The sequence below is a fragment of the Oncorhynchus kisutch genome, linkage group LG19, assembly GCF_002021735.2.
Source record: "Oncorhynchus kisutch isolate 150728-3 linkage group LG19, Okis_V2, whole genome shotgun sequence".
Lineage (NCBI taxonomy): Eukaryota > Metazoa > Chordata > Actinopteri > Salmoniformes > Salmonidae > Oncorhynchus > Oncorhynchus kisutch.
In genome coordinates, this window is record NC_034192.2 from 37,498,746 (window position 1) to 37,516,282 (window position 17,537).

At 44.3% G+C, this 17,537-nt stretch overlaps 1 protein-coding gene across 1 annotated transcript; it reads right to left on the reverse strand.

The window, feature by feature from the left end:
* Positions 1-7,850: 7,850 nt before the first annotated feature.
* On the reverse strand, positions 7,851-13,286 carry LOC109880702 (reticulon-4 receptor-like 2). The gene is made up of 4 exons (XM_020472892.2): positions 13,115-13,286; positions 11,250-11,476; positions 10,810-11,043; positions 7,851-10,662 (listed from the first exon to the last, which is right to left on the reverse strand). The coding sequence occupies exons 1-4, from the start codon at positions 13,170-13,172 to the stop codon at positions 9,790-9,792; spliced, it is 1,392 nt and encodes a 463-aa protein (XP_020328481.1). The 5' UTR covers positions 13,173-13,286; the 3' UTR covers positions 7,851-9,789.
* Between the last annotated feature and the right edge of the window lie 4,251 nt (positions 13,287-17,537).

Sequence of the window (17,537 nt, forward strand, 5' to 3'; positions counted from 1 at the left end):
ATAAAAACAAGCCATGAGGGCAAAGGATTGTGTCGAGGCACAGATCTGGGGAAGGGTACCAAAAATGTCTGCAGCATTGAAGGTCCAAGAACACAGTGGCCTCCATCATTCTTAAATGTAAAAAATTCGGTACAACCAAAACTCTTCCTAGAGCTGGCTGCCCGGCCAAACTGAGCAATCAGGGGAGAAGGGCCTTGGTCAGGGAGGTGACCAAGAACCTGTTGATCACTCTGACAGAGCTCCAGTTCCTCTGTGGAGATGGGAGAACCTTCCAGAAGTACAACCATCTCTGCAGCACTCCACCAGTCAGGCCTTTACGGTGGTGGCCAGATGGAAGCCACTCCTCAGTGAAAGACACATGACAGCCTGCTTGGGAGTTTGTCTGAAGGACTCAGACCATGAGAAACAAGATTCTCTGGTCTTATGAAACCAAGATTGAACTCTTTGGCCTGAATGCCTAGCGTCACGTCTGGACGAAACCTGGCACCATCCCTACAGTGAAGCATGGTGGTGGCAGCATCATGCTGTGGGGATGTTTTTTAGCGGCAGGGACTGGGAGACTATTCAGGATCGAGGGAAGATGAACAGAGTAAAGTACAGCGAGATCCTTGATGAAAACCTGCTCCAGAGCTCTCAAGACCTGACTGGGGTGAAGGTTCACCTTCCAACAGGACAACAACCCTAAACACACAGCCAAGACACCGCAGGAGTTGATTCAGGACAATTCTCTGAATGTCCTTGAGTGACCTAGCCAGAGCTCGAACTTGAACCTGATCGAACATCTCTGGAGACCTGAAAATGGTTGTGCAGTGACAATCCCCATCCAACCTAACAGAGCTTGAGAGGATCTGCAGAGAAGAATGGGAGAAACTCCCCAAATACAGATGCCAAGCTTGTGGCATCATACCATATATTTTTTATAACTTTGAAAACATTTCTTAACCTGTTTTTGCATTGTTGTGGGTAGATTAAGGGAGGGGGGGGGGGTCGATTTAATCTATTTTAGAATAAAGCTGTAATGTGGGAAAAGGGGTCTGAATACTTTCTGAATGCACTGTAGGTGCCATCACACATGTAGGGCTTAAAATAGCAGTGCTAGAGAGACTGACAGGACATGAATCAAATAAATAAAATAAATGTAGGGGTATATCTGGGAGATAGGCTTAACATTGTCATAGGATGACATCCTAAATACAGAAGTGATGGAAACGTTTGTCCTCTTTTTGCTAAATGTAGGGTTAACTTTAGTGTGTATGTATGTGTAAATACACTGCTCAAAAAAATAAAGGGAACACTAAAATAACACATCCTAGATCTGAATGAATTAAATATTCTTATTAAATACTTTTTTTCTTTACATAGTTGAATGTGCTAACAACAAAATCACACAAATTATCAATGGAAATCAAATTTATCAACCCATGGAGGTCTGGATTTGGAGTCACACTCAAAATTAAAGTGGAAAACCACACTACAGGCTGATCCAACTTTGATGTAATGTCCTTAAAACAAGTCAAAATGAGGCTTAGTAGTGTGTGTGGCCTCCACGTGCCTGTATGACCTCCCTACAACGCCTGGGCATGCTCCTGATGAGGTGGCAGATGGTCTCCTGAGGGATCTCCTCCCAGACCTGGACTAAAGCATCCGCCTACTCCTGGACAGTCTGTGGTGGCGTTGGTGGATGGAGCGAGACATGATGTCCCAGATGTGCTCAATTGGATTCAGGTCTGGGGAACGGGCGGGCCAGTCCATAGCATCAATGCCTTCCTCTTGCAGGAACTGCTGACACACTCCAGCCACATGAGGTCTAGCATTGTCTTGCATTAGGAGGAACCCAGGGCCAACCGCACCAGCATATGGTCTCACAAGGGGTCTGAGGATCTCAATTTGAATTCTTCATCGACAAACATAAAAGCAGATGAAAAATGTTAACGTTATTGAATAATATGAATAATACGAACAATATTGTAAAACTGTGACTGTGAGAGACACCATTAATGTCACCATGTACCCAGGCTAGAAGAGCTTGACTCAGTCTCATCAGAGGAATTACTGGGGTGCAACCACATTGGTCAGTCCTCATCATTCTGCATCCAGCTGCTACAAACCCTTGCTGACTGGCTGCAAAAAACAAGAGGGAGAATTCACTATTTTAGCAAATCGTTTTAATGGGATATTTATTCCAATCAAATAAGTGGATTGCCTTAATTTTGTGTTTTTCTCTTGGTCTCACTGTTTACTCTCTTGAGTAGCCAAACCCTCTCAACCAGTCTGTTTATTTCAACGGATTCCTTTCTATTACAGTTTGGGTCAATCTGATTTGAATTTAGTCATTTGAATTGGACACGGAACGACAACCCCCTGAGCTTACATTGGTTGAATCAACCTTGTTTCCATGTCATTTTGTTGAACCACTGTTGAATAGACATCTGTGTCCAGTGGGAACTACTAAGATTGTGCCTATGCATACTTCCCTCAAATGTTTATTCAGTCTTCAGTGCCTTCTCCAGGGCAAGAACTTCAGGCTCAGGGAACTTCAGCTTGCGAGGTGGGCCTTTCTTTATTCCCAACCACAGACATACCTCTGTAGGAAAGGGAGTAATTAGACAACAGACGAGACCCAAGGAGAGAAAGACACTTCCCATAGAGGTGTATCCCTGGAAGACAGTACTCCCCTTTCTCCCCAGCATCACTCCTGGGCGGCAGCCAGGAGGGCAACTCTGACCCCCTCGGCATTACACCCGTAAACTCGTCAGATTTTACTGCAGAAAGACAATAGAAAAGTGAGGTTTTACTGTTGATGCTTTTCTGCAGCAAAGATGTAACTTATCCCTTTGCACTTTAAATTGTGTTAACTGGGTAAATGTTGTTAGATTACAATAAGCTATATGCATATGCCACATTATGCAATTTGACTGACTGGGTCCAATTAATTAATCTTTTGTCATCTTGTCACCCAAATACATTGGGTCTTGTACGTGTGGGTTCAGTTCCAGTTCCCACCAGTGTTGAATGACCACTCTCTGGCCCTCTGTGACAGTCTCCGGGTAGTTTTCCTCTTCTTTTTTTTTACCCCTCTTCCCCTCCACGGCCATGGTCTCCTCTTCTGTCTCCACCTTGGCGCTCGCCTTACACGTTGAACCGCAATCTGTACAACAGCAGGCAGTGGTGTTAGCTAGATGGTAGTCTAGCAGTTAGAGCGGTGGACCAGTAACCGAAAGGACGCTGGTTCGAATACCAGAGCCGAGAAGGTGAAAAATCTGTCAACGTACCCCTAATTTTGCAAAGGACGTTACTGTTGATCTTGCGTACTGATCGAATTTCCGTACGTTTTGTGGCATGGGAATGGGCTATTCCATTGCGGGGTTGTTCATTTTGATGGCAGACAAAACCATTCCAGAAAGTGGGGTTGTGAACTTCGGCTAAGATTCATGGAGGTGCTTCTGTCACCTAAAATAGAAGTTGGCTGACACATATGGGGGCACAAAAATGATCTTGGATTTGGCAAATATTTTGAATATCTATAAAGGAATATAAGTGCACAGATTGGCAACACAGGGGAGAGGATCATGTCTGGAAAAAAGATTGAGGAGGAAAAAGAGAAGATAGACATTAATCTCAAGTGGAGAGCATCCAAAACAAGAGAATGGAGGTAAGCCTACAGAAACATGATAGAGTGAACCAGATGGGTGTGTTCGTGTCCTCTTTCTGCTAAATTGAGAGTAAATATGATATCACAGGAATAGCAGCCCAAATCCCAGAGCCAAACACGTTTCCATTCTTACTCAAACAAAGGCTGTCGCAGAGCGAGAGCGTCACTTCCATGAGTGCCAAAAAATAAGGGACTCTCACAAAGAGCCGAGGCGAGGTGAGCGTGACTCATTTAAAGTCACAGACCCACACTCTTGTCACAGTCATACATTCTTTCTATCTCTCTCAAACACACACAGGCTACTATTTCTTTCTCTCAAACACACACACACACGGTGTTCTCCTCAGATCCCAGTCGGTCTTCAACGTCTGGGGGGTCTGTATTTTTAGCTCTGAGATGAGCCGGAGAGGGGTGTACAGAGCCTCAAACAGATGTACCCTCTTCTCTTTCTCCATCCTTCGATACCCTCTTACCTCACAATGTGACGCAGGACGATGGAGCGAGCCCCTCCCACCGCCATCCTCCTTTTGAGTATAGGCCTAGGACACACACAAAACACAAAAGCATGCTGCCCACAGAAACGCAAAGAAAGCGGATCCAAAAGTTGTTCAATACCTAGGGACGGACACACACCACCATGCTATACATGTGGGTATGTGTGTGTATTCTCATTTGCATGCCTACGTACAGTTCATGTGTGCATAAGATATGCCAGTGATTATGATCCAGAAATACACTGAAGATCTTCACACTTCCATCTTACCTCTTTTCTCTCTTCCTCCCTTTCGTCATCATAGACCTGCACTATCTGAACTGAGACTGACTGTGTTGTTATCGCATCTGGATTTGAATGTCATTTACATAGAGCCTCATCCTCTCTATCCAAAGACGTGGCAGCCAGTCACAGCATGTTCAGGCAGCCTCCTGTGGGGTGGAAAAACTTCAGAATTCCTCTCTCTCTCTCACTCACTCGCTTTCTTTCTTTCCACTTGGTGATCTGTCCGGAGGGACACATTACCACATTCACATTACCCTGCTCTGATATAGTAAATAGGTGGAAGTGGTCACATGCGGATGTAATGGCTGGTCACCTGTGCTACAATAATGGATGTTGGTCACATTCTTTTTAGCAGTGGGTGTCCTGATACTGCACTTAGTACTTCGTACTCCCATATTTCAAAGAATAGGAGATACAAATGTAGATAGTGTGGTTACACGGCAGCAGATATATGGAGGGGTCAGGGCCTCACAGTGAGCCATACAACTTACCAACAAAACCACCCAGTTGGAATTTAATGAATACATTTCAGCCTCTCTGAACCTCATAACTGTCCTCCTAAGCTCTCTGTATTTCTCTCTGGTCCCATTGACGTCATTGGGTGGCTGGGTTTGGGCTCGTTGAATAAGACACCCGTGTGAAGACACACGTCACCAAACAACGCCAACGACACGCCAACTCACAACAACAGACTCAGAGGGCCTAGCTGGGCAGCCAAGATGAACACTGCCATCTGGGAGAGAGAGCGAGCGAGCGAGAGACAGGGGGAGGGAGGAGGGGATAGGAAGAGGGAGCGAGCGAGAGAGAACAATTTGACAAGAATGAAGGATGAAATAAAGGCAGATTGACTGATAGTTTTAAAATGATTCGCAGTACCATAAAAAGACTGACAACTAGACAAAAGAGCAGAAGGAGAAAGAGACATGAAAGAGAGAGAGAGCAATTGAATATGAGTAGGCGCTCTGCGGCACACACACATCAAAGTCTATTGCCTGCTAATGGTCTCTCTATGTTCCTAGAGCAGAGTTAGTGCTAATGAGCTCCCAACAGACACCTGCAGAGTGCATGGACACATTATAAAAACATACCGATGATGCGATCACGACATATTATAACACTTCAATAAACATGTTATGAACCTGTGCTCTCCTTTGTGGAACGAGTGCAGGTATGGAAAGATTTGATAAGAAAGAAATGGAAAGTAATGAGAGAGGGAGGGGTCAGAGAAGACAACATACGTGTGATGATGACTGATGTATAGTGAGACCAAATTGAGGGAGTGAGTTATCATCCGAGAGGAAGGAGAGAAGTTGAGAGAGAAAGAGGGAGGGAAGGGTGAGAAGAAGCTGAGTTGTGATGAGCTGTACCTGTATATATCCTGTAGAGGGGGAGACTTGGACGGAAAAAGAGAGTTTGACAGCTAGGAAACTAACATCTAAATGATTTGAACCCCTAATGCTAGACAAAAAGTTCTGTGTGCATGTGTACATGCGTGTACATGCGTGTTTCTGTGCGTGTTTGTTTGTCCATCTGTATCTGCATCATTCAAGTGTCAATCTGTTGAAGGGGAGGATTAATTCTGGTGCTAAATGTCACTCTTTCACCCTATCCCATCACCCCTGACACGGTCACCCCTGACTCACAACCCCCCCCCCCCCCCCCCAACTTATCTCCCTCACTAGCTTTAAGCACCAACTGTCAGAGCAGCTCACAGGTTACTGCACCTGTACATAGGCCACCTATAATTTAGCCCAAACAACTACCTCTTTCCCAACTGTATTAAATTTTTATTTATTTATTTATTTTGCTCCTTTGCACCCCATTATTTTTATTTCTACTTTGCACATTCTTCCATTGCAAAACTACCATTCCAGTGTTTTACTTGCTATATTGTATTTACTTTGCCACCATGGCCTTTTTTGCCTTTACCTCCCTTCTCACCTCATTTGCTCACATTGTATATAGACTTGTTTATACTGTATTATTGACTGTATGTTTGTTTTACTCCATGTGTAACTCTGTGTCGTTGTATCTGTCGAACTGCTTTGCTTTATCTTGGCCAGGTCGCAATTGTAAATGAGAACTTATTCTCAACTTGCCTACCTGGTTAAATAAAGGTAAAATAAAAAATATAATAAATTTAGCTAGTAACAGAGCAAATAAGGAGGGCATCAAGACGTGAGAATGCAGTTCAAATCTCTCTCTCTCACACACACAGACACACACACACACACACACACACACACACACACACACACACACACACACACACACACACACACACACACACACACACACACACACACACACACACTCCAAACTCAATAAAAATAGCTTGAGGGGTTTAAAAGCAACAGATTAAGACTTTAAATGAGGCCATAATTAAGACTTTAAATGAGGCCATAATTAAGAATTTAAATGAGGCCATAATTAAGACTTTTGACCTGCTCAGTCTCAGCTAGAACCATCTGTCATGGAGTGAGCAACCAAATACGTCAAACCTCTGTGAGACGTTTTGGAAATGTATGTTACAATATCCAAAGACCAAAGAGAACTGTCTGTGTCTATTTAAAATGTCTCTTCATCCTTCTATAATCATTTCACATTATCCCCATCTATTTTCATTTCTTCTTCTTTGTTCCCTATTTGACCACCTTAGATTCTATCCTTCTAGATCAGGGATGGGCAACTTTGATAGGGGTGGGGGCCACAAAAAACTCATCATGAAGGGGTGTAGTGGATAGTGGGTCTGCATACCCACATTCATACCCAAACAAGCAGTCAGCACTGGCCATAGCCTTTTGGGGGCCCTAAGAGACATTTTGTTGCCCCCCCCTCACCTTCCAAGCAAAACATTTTCTTGACAGCGGAGGAACATTCTTTAGAGTTAATTTCCTGCAATTCTACACATTTTGCCATGGGGTGTAGAACAAATATGACCATTTTAAAGCAGGTTTGCTGCTATTCTACACATTTTGCCATGGGGTGGAGAGATTTGCCATTTTATAACTAAATTCATGCAATTCTACTCATTTTTCCATGGGGCAGTAAGAAAAATGTGCAGCTTTATGGTTAATTTCCTGCAATTCTACTAATTTTACTATGGAGTGGAGAGAAATCTTGCCAGTGACTGACAATAAAAAGCTGATGCACAACCACATTTCCAAGTAGCACCTTGTGTATTCCACTATTATAACCCTCAACAGTAAAGACCCTGGCTGACTTTCTATAGAAAGTTGGTCATTTGCCAATCCCTGCTCTAGACACTACACCTTGATAGGGACCTGTAATGTAGCGAAGGCTGTAAGTGTGTGTTTCTGGTGTTTTATAATACAGTGGTGTTGTACTGTGTTTTCTCCTTAGCGATTTGACCTTTTGGAGGAAAGCCAGAGAAAGAGAGACTCCCACACGGTTCCGTTTTAGTAAAACCAAGAAATGTTTTATTCACAGCTTCCATTGAAAAGAAAATGTGCAACATTATCACAGTTTCCTTCATATTCCATTCAACCACACGTTCAGGGGAGGAGAGGGAGTGGCACATGGGGAGTGACAAACAGAAATGCCCCGACACTCATCATTACCTGGTTGGGTTTGCATTTGATTTGACAGAGATGTACATTCAGCCATGCACCTGCTGTCGGGAGTGTGTGTGTGTGTGTGTGTGCGTGCGTGCGTTAGATCTGGAATCAAACAGCTGTGTCTTCTGCTCCCAGTGGAATCCTCTTAGAGTCAGACTTATTTAAATAGGACAGCTTGCTAACGAGAGGGATTGTTAAACGACTTTTAGCACGAGAGGCTACTGACAAACACACACACATTAAAGGAATGACTGGGGCACTCCTTATCTGGTGCTGACCCGCAGCAGGACACTGTCACTCCTTTGGACTGGATCAACCCTGCTAGACCCGGGCTTCAGTCACCATAATGGGCTATAGGTTCTTCCCAGTATACTGCCCTTCTGTGTGCATCTCACATTAACACAGAGCGAGACACACACTGTGGTCACGAGGGGAACGACAGACTTAGAAACAAGAGGTAGAGACAGACTATTGAAGGGAAAGATTTCCATATATCTTTTCAAATCTCCTCAATCTTTACATACAGTACACTAATAAACATGAGGGTGTTGCTCATGGCAACAATCACCAATGGAAAAAGAGAAAGAAAAACTAGAAAACCTGAAGAATGTTGAAGCATGGGCTTCATACAATAAACTACACAGCAGTGTCATGTATGTAGCTATCTAGTGTCACAAGTGTATCACTACCTACAGAGTTCGTGTGAGATATTTACAGTGTGGTTTTTATTGATGGTGTTGACAGGAAAAATAGATTACATGTCAAATTTTGGGAGATGGAGAGGCACCCTCGTTTTCACTCCCTTACTGGCACTCTGACCTGGCCTGATGTCTGTTGTATGTCGTAACAACTCTTAATCCTATCACTCTCACACTCTCTCTCTTTTATCCCGTCTCTTGCTTGCCAGCATCCTTTAAAGTCTTGTATTTTCGTTTCTGTCCTATCCCTGTTACATACACGCTCACATCCTTTACTTCACATCTATCCACCTCTCCTTTACCATTTCAGTGACAGATGTCTCACTGCAGTATTTTTCCATAAGTATTCTTGTCTTCCTGCTATTCCCTCTATGAGATACCCTCCGTGTTCTCTGTCTCCTGCTGCGGTAGCCCTGTAGGAGCAGCACTCTGGTGTCCCTGGTCTCTCAGGTAGAGAGGTGAAGGTTGAAAGGTCAGTGACAAAGATGAAGCCAAAGGAAAGTGTTGCTTTTGAAAATCTTTTCTTAGCAGGACTGGCACGCAGTGGTTGACAATGGTGAGCGTTTTGACGCTATACAAAATAGCCAGCGTCACAACGCCTGCGTTGTTCGCTGCGAATACAAACTAGTAGTTATGGTGATAAAATTCCTGAAAATGCCACCAGCTTACTGAGTGGTATGAATTGAATGCAGTGCTATGTTGTGGTACTAAATGTATGGATGTCTTGGTGTGTGGCGTGTTAGTGCGGTAGTAGCAGTAGTGATTGGAACTTGCGTAAGCTGGCCACACTATCGTGCTGTCAATGGCGACAGAACCTGCTGCTGTGATGTCATCTCAGTGAAAAATGAGCTCAGCTCTATCAGCAGCAGCAGCGCCCTCCAATGAAATGGTGTCCTACACTGCATCTCACCTGTACTCCTGAGAGCAGCTCCCTACTGCCTGCCTGCCTGCTCCTACATCAGTGTACCGCCCCCTGGGGGCCAGGGGGGAAACTGAAAGGATTCAAGATCCAGGTGTGCAGAGGAGAAAGAGAAAGGAGTTGGAGAAATAGAGTTGGAGAAAAAAAGAAGCTGACGGGGCTGTTCAGCCAAAGAGAAGGTGGAGGCAGAGAGTTAGCACAGAAAGGGAAAGGAGAGGGATGAAAGACTGAGTGGGGGAGAAGGAGGAGGAGGGCAGGAGGACCGGGGTGTCGTAGCCGGGCGGACACTCAAGCTCGAAGCAGCGCACGGAGGCATCTTCGTTCCCGTAGTTGGCCCAGTACTCCTCCTGGTCCACCTTGGGCAGGTTCACCTCCTCCTCCGCAAGCTCGTACTTAGAGAAGAAGGAGTTGGAGGAAGGGTTGGAGGGCTGGTTGGGCTTGACCGAGGAGAAGGGGTGCGCCTTGACCGTTTCAGAGCTCTTCTGGAAGATTCCTTTGGACGAAGCCATAGGCTTGTGCTTGGAGAACCACCATCTTGTCTTGGTGCTGAAGGTGGTCGTGGTGGTGCCGGCCAGTGACCCAGGGTCGGGGAGGGGGCAAAGGGCAAAGTCCATCTCTCGAAGGAAGCGCAGGTCCTGTCCGCGGCGGGGGGAGGGGGAAGTGCACATCAGCTCGGAGGAGGAGATGCGAGCTGTACGGAACCACTCCCACAGGGGGCGGGCCTCACAGCCGCAGGACCAGGGGTTCCCATTGAGGCGGAGGAACTGGACTGACACAGCATCTTTCATGGCCTGGCCCGGAAGCTCTGCCAGGGAGTTGTTGAACAGGTAGAGGATGGTCAGACGGCCCAGGTCGCGGAAAGCACGGCGGTTCACCTGCCGGATTCGGTTGTCGTGGAGCAGGAGGCGGTCCAGGTTAACCAGGCCGTGGAACGCGTTCTCGGACAGCGTGCGGATGCGGTTGCCGTGCAGGAAGAGGTGGTTCAGGTTGACCAGGTCGGAGAAGAGGTCGTCCTGGATGAAGTGCAGCTGGTTCTCCTGTAAGGAGGAAGGACATTGTCAGTGTGTGTGTGTGTGTGTGTGTGTGTGTGTGTGTGTGTGTGTGTGTGTGTGTGTGTGTGTGTGTGTGTGTGTGTGTGTGTGTGTGTGTGTGTGTGTGAGTTATACAAGTATGTGTATCCATACCTGCAGGTAGAGGAACTGCAGGCTGTAGAGCTTGAGGAAGAGGTCGTGGGGGAGAGCGGCCAGCTTGCAGCGATGCATGTGCAGGCTCTGCAGCTTCTCCAGTCCCCGGAACGCTCCACCCTCCAGTCGCCGTAGCGATGGGTTGTCACCAAGGTCCAGCTCTTCTAGAACCCTCAGGTTGCTGAAGGCTCCAGCCTCAATCAATGTGATGTTATTGGAGTAGAGCCAGAGAACCTATAGGGGGAGGGGTTGAAAAGGGAAGAGGTATATAGAAAGTGATCGTTACACATCTGAGAAAGGACACAGCTCCAATACGAACACACAGAGCTCAAATACTAAGCAAAATACTACATTTAAATGCAAAACTATGCAATATCAATCCACAAAAACAATTATAGTTCATTAAAGAATAACCTACACAAAAACACACACATTCTAACCTGTGTCTCGAAGCCAAAAGAATCTGCTCTGAGCTCGGTGATGCGGTTGTTCTGCAGAAAGACGCGCTGGGAGTCGTAGGGAACTCCGGAAGGCACGGTGGTGAAGTTCTGAGACTGGCAGCTTACCGTCATGGGTGACGGGTAACACACACACAGCCTTGGACAAGTCCCCGCCCCACTCGGCTTCACCGCCACCAACCACAACACCAGCCATAGGGTGAGCCCACCTGAAACATACACACACACAGAGAGAAAGAGACATAGATTAAAATAATGGAACATTATAACAACTAGCAGATGAATAGTACAGTAAAGACAACCAGAAGGAGTGAAAAAGAGAAAGAGGGCAAGGGATGCAGAGCTGTTTTCAGCACTTGGAGCTGTCCAGTCGAGTGGTACAGAAAGTTGTTGATGGACACGGATATGAAGCAAAAGCCAAGATTGATGATCTCAATCTCGGATATGACGCAAAAGCCAAGATTGATGATCTCAATCTCGGATATGACGCAAAAGCCAAGATTGATGCCATGATCTCAAGTCTGACTAATAGGCCAGTCGCACTCATTCATAATAAATGACATTATACAAATCTCTACCTGATCATGTTACATAGGCTAGTCAGCCTATTGGGCATAGACCAGTTTAACTTCTAGTTTTGATTTACATTTGGTTGAGTTGTCAAAAGATGTGAATTCAAAATGAAAATCAACCAACCACCATGTCATTGGATTTAGGATAAGAGTTGGATGAAAAAAAAAAAAAAATCCCTAACATTGATGACTTTTTAAAAATCCAACCAGTTTTCCACGTTGATTCAACGTCATCATATATATTTTTGTTGGTTGAAATGACGAGGAAACAATGTTGATTCAACCAGTTTTTGCCCAGTGGGAGTACAGGTTTATAATTCTGGTAACTTCATTCAACATTTATCCCAGACTAAATAGCTGAATGTGCGTAAAACCAATCTTCTTCACCTCTGGTTCGAAGTGCTATCAAGTTCTATCACACGAGCCACACAAGGGCTAAACAAGATTTACCCTAGTAGCCTAAATTCACGAGCCAACTTCACAAAAAGGTTGGCTCACGAAGAGGTTACAGAGTATGGACAGGCGTAAAACAAGGTAACCGGACCCGGCTCGGTTTCTCTCTGCACATGGATTATTCAGAGGCGGTTTGGCAAGCTCGGATAACCGGGCACAAAGAAAACATCACATGAAAAAAAGTATCGCGTGACCATTCAGCTTCCCCGGCAAATGTTCCAACGACCCCCCCTTCATTACGCGAACCCGGTAACGACGTGGCTCGTTAACTGCGCGCGCACGGGACGTGGAGAGGACTTGTTTAGTAGGTGTGCTCAACATGAACAATTTCCACATTTGTTTTTGCTTTATAATGTTGAGGTGGATGGAGACTGAAAATGATATAGGTTTTAAGTGGCATCTTGTTTGCAAGAGACAGATGTGTACTTCAGGAAGCCAACAACGTCTTTGGAAACGTGAGCCTAGATACAGTAGCCTAGATGTGTATGCATGCAAGCACGGGCATACAGGTAGGCTAGCTGTTTACGCACCTAACTGTGAACGAAATCAACTGAGTAGTTCAGTACTTGAGACGTTCTTGTCTATTGCTGTTCTGTATTATCTCATGTTTCATGTTTTGTGTGGACCCCAGGACGAGTAGCTGCTGCTTCAGCAAAGCTACGGGGATCCTAATAAATACAAAAAAATACATAAAACAGTGATTCACTGTAAATCATATCTTAGGACATCACCCTCCTCATCACCAGTACCACCAACAACATCAAGACTACAAAAACAAATAACGTAGCCAAGCCTGTAGCCTATGAACTGAAGTCAACTCACTTTTGAAGTTGTGGATGTTGGAGCTCCAAGACCTCCGTGCAGTCGAGAGAGTTTCCATCTCGAACCAAAGCCGACAGCGAGTTAGCCTGAGCGCTGAGAAAGTGCCTGCTATCTCCGCTGAAGTTCAGCTCTGGTAACGGAGTCGGTGAGACTGAGTGAGTGACGAGCAGAATTCCCGGGATTTATACTTGATGAGCTCGCGCCCACGACTGTGGACTGCGGTGGAATCTCTCATACGTCACCCTGTATGGGTCAGATTCGCGCGGGCGAATGGGAGGGGATGGGGTGGATGAGAGAGTTGCTCAGAGGAAGCGACTGGAAAGGAGAGGACGCTCACAGTGGAGTGCGTGTGTATGTGTATGCGTGCGTGCGTTGAGGGAGCTCGGCGCGGTGTGAGTTTGGATCACAGAGGGGGATTGGAGGAGGATAAGCAGGTGGGAAAAGAGCATTTGGCTTATAAACAAATAACTTTTGCTCATTTAAAGCATCAATCTGTAGTCGCTACATCCATTTTCGGACTTATACATTTATGATATGTACCCATTGATTCTTGAATAATATACATTTTAAATAAATGTCTCATGAGCTTAGTTCAACTGTTGTACCACATCAGAACCCAAAATATAAGCATGTTTTTTCTCCCAACGTTTGTAAATAAAGCAAATATAAACAAACATGCTATAGCCTGGAAACATGGCTAAAACGACTATTGTGATAGCATGTTCTTGGATGATTAGGCCTTGCATCCATAGCTCTGTCTTTGCATTTGAGAGTGGTTACATTTCTACAGGTCCATAACTCAGCTTTTTTACAGAAACAGTGGCGGGGCTTTCGCTTGGTTATTGTTTCAAATGCCGATCGCGAGTTCGATGGCATGCGATTGAGAATATTTTAATAAAGTATTTTGTCTTTACTTAAAGAGATAGAGTAGCCTACCTGTGAGATGAGAGAGGGCATCGTGGACGTTAATTACTATGCAGGAATGAGGCAGTTAGTTAGGCCTACCTCATCATCTCAAATTTACAGTATATATATCGTCGCTCTACAGCCAATAATAGTATGTCTTGATCATGCGTGTGTTATAGGCCTACATCAAACATTCATAACCTTTTACACAATAGTCTATACCGTTTCAAGTATTCTACCCTGATGCGCCCTAATGGCACCGCAGCCCACATGCCGTTTTTCCTTGGGATTTAACCACACATTTTCATCGATCTTATTAATAAGTGTGTTATTGTGTAAAAGACTAGATCAGGGATGGGCAACCTTGATGGGAGTAGGGGGCCACAACAAATCTGAACTCATCATGAGGGGCTGCAGTGGCTCGCGAGTCTGCGGGTCTGCGTCACATTCATACACACACACGCAGTCAGAGCTGGCCCTTGCCTTTGGCTCCCACATTGCGAGTAAAACATTTTCTTGACAGGGGAGAGACAAAATGTCTGTTTCAGAGTTAATTTCCTGCGACTGTAGGCCTACACATTTTGCCATGGGGCAAAAAGAAAATATTACTGTTTTAAAGCAAGTTTGCTGCAATTGTACACATTTTTCTATAGGACGGAGAGAATGTTTGATAGCTGGCTAGACTAACTTACCAATCTTAAAAATGTTAGCTGACATGGGTAATTGAGTGACAATCAATGACTGATATAACAATTAACTGCTCATGCTCAACCACATTTCCAAATTGGTATCTTGTGTATTCAGTTATTCTAACTCTCAACAATTGAGACCCCACTGACTTTCTAAACAAATATATAGAGTACCATTCATAAATTTGGACACACCTACTCATTCAAGGGTTTTTCTTTATTTGTACTATTTTGTATATTGTAGAACAATAGTGAAGACATCAAAACTATTAAATAACACACATGGAATCATGTAGTAACCAAACAAGTGTTAAACAAATCCAAATATATTTTAGATTTTAGATTCTTCAAAGTAGCCACCCTTTGCTTTGATGACAGCTTTGCACAGTCTTGGCATTCTCTCAACAAGCTTCACTTGGAATGCTTTTCCAACAGTCTTGAAGGAGTTCCCACATACGCTGTACACTTGTTGGCTGCTTTTTCAACACTCTGCGGTCCAACTCATCCAAAACCATCTCAATTAGGTTGAGGTCGGGTGATTGTGGAGGCCAGGTCATCTGATGCAGCACCATCACTCTTCCTCTTGGTCAAATAGCCCTTACACAGCCTGGAGGTGTGTTTTGGGTCATTGTCCTGTTGAAAAACAAATGATAGTTCCACTAAGCGTAAAAAACAGATGGGATGGCATATCGCTGCAGAATGCTGTGTTTAAGTGTGCCTTGAATTCTAAATAAGAAATCACCAACAGGGTACCATCACACCTCCTCCTCCATGCTTCATGGTGGGAACCACGCATGCAGAGATCATCTGTGCATCTACTTTGCGTCTCACAAAGACACGGCGGTTGGAACCAAAAATCTCAAATTTGGACTCATCAGACCAAAGGACAGATTTCCACAGTTTATTGTCCATTGCTTGTGTTTCTTGGCCCAAGCAAGTCTCTTCTTATTATTGGTGTCCTTTAGTAGTGGTTTATTTGATGCAATTCGACCATGAAGGCCTGATTCACACGGTCTCCTCTGAACAGTTGATGTTAAGATGTGTCTGTTACTTGAACTCTGCGAAACATTTATTTGGGCTGCAATCTGAGGTGCAGTTAACTTTAATGAACTTATCTTCTGCAGCAGATTTAACTCTGGGTCTTCCTTTCCTGTGGCAGTTGTCATGAGAGCCAGTTTCATCATAGTGCTTGATTGTTTTTGAGACTGCATTTGAAGAAACTTTCAAAGGTCTTGAAATGTTCCATATTTCTTGACCTTCATGTCTTAAGTAATGATGGACTGTCATTTCTCTTTGCTTATTTGAGCTGTTCTTGCCACAATATGGACTTGGTCTTTTACCAAATAGGGCTATCTTCTGTATACCACCCCTACCTTGTCACAACACAGCTGATTGGCTCAAACGCATTAAGAAGGATAGAAATTCCACAAATTAACTTTGAACACACCTGTTAATTGAAATGCATTCCAGGTGACTACCTCATGAAGCTGGTTGAGAGAATGCCAAGAGTGTGAAAAGCTGTCATCAAAGCTGGTGGCTACGTTGAAGAATCTCAAATATAAAATCTATTTTGATTTGTTTAACAATTTTTGGGTAGTTTTGAGGTCTTCACTATTATTCTACAATGCAGAAAATAGTACAATTAAAGAAAAACCCTTGAAGGAGTAGCTGTGTCCAAACTTTTGACTGGATCTGTATTTATTTAGTTTAATCCTTGGGCCTACAAAAGGGGGGCAGAGGGCGCCAGTTACCCATCCCTGGGCTAGATGGATTCATACTTCAAAAGACTGAAGTTGCTAGACCTTTCAGTGTGTGGATGTTCTGAAGAAAATGTTGTCAAAACATCCATTCACGTGTCGTTACACGCAAGACTGACTGGTTTATTTTTGTACCGTTAGCAGGACATTCTGTCTCAGACTACACTCTAAAAGATGTTGGGTTGTTTGGTTGACCCAACTGCTGGGTTGCAGGCATTGGGTCACTTAGTTGGGTTGGGTTTTTGTAGCCTCCCTAAAAGCCTATGCTAATCCCATTGTTGGGATAGATACCACTTTATTATAATATGTAATTAAAAAAATCATAATATTCTAGCGATATGTGTCAAATGCAAAAAAATGCAGGGAATAAAAATCAATTGCAGCATATGAACTCAACATGATCAACAGGAATGACATTTACTCTCATGGGTGGTCAATAAGATATATCAGAAAGCCACACCCCTAATAATCCACAAAAATGACCCAGCTGCTAGGTCAAGCCAGCATGAAAGTAAAAAATAACCAATTGATGGTTAAATTATCCCATATTTGGGTAATCTCATCAACCCACCAGTTTGGGTTATTCACACAACCAAACAGGCTGGGTCAAAATAACCCAGCATGTATTCTGTCCAATATTTACCCAGCCTGTGTTACCAATGAACTCAAATTGGTTTGTTTTTAATCCAGCCTTTTTTGAGTGTAGAATCAGATGAATTAGTCAGGTTTGGCTTGATATTAGTTTTGGATTAGGTTATTGATTTGTGAAATTACAACCAAAGTAGAAAGTGTCCAAAAGTAGGGCCTAATCTGAGTCTGGATATCCTTGGTGAATGGACAGAACACTACTCAATGTGTGTGTGTGTGTTTGTGTGTGTCTGTGTGTGTCTGTTTGTGCATGCGTGCGCAGTCTGTGTGCTTTCTAAGGTACATTTCAGTGGGTGGAGGAGGGGGGTGGTTTTGTAGGGATTTTATGCAGCATGTGTGTGCATGGTTAAGACATGTTTTGGGGGTGGGTTGAGTCAGAACTGAGTCCTCTCCCGCCATGACTTGGGTCAACGCTGTTCCATA

Excerpts from the sequence above, each read along its gene's own strand:
- LOC109880702 (XM_020472892.2), bottom strand. The coding sequence starts at position 13,172 with ATGGAAACTCTCTCGACTGCACGGAGGTCTTGGAGCTCCAACATCCAC. Across the intron at positions 11,477-13,114 it reads CAACATCCACAACTTCAAAA|GTGGGCTCACCCTATGGCTG; the intron begins GTGAGTTGACTT and ends TGTATGTTTCAG. Across the intron at positions 10,663-10,809 it reads TGCAGTTCCTCTACCTGCAG|GAGAACCAGCTGCACTTCAT; the intron begins GTATGGATACAC and ends TCCTCCTTACAG.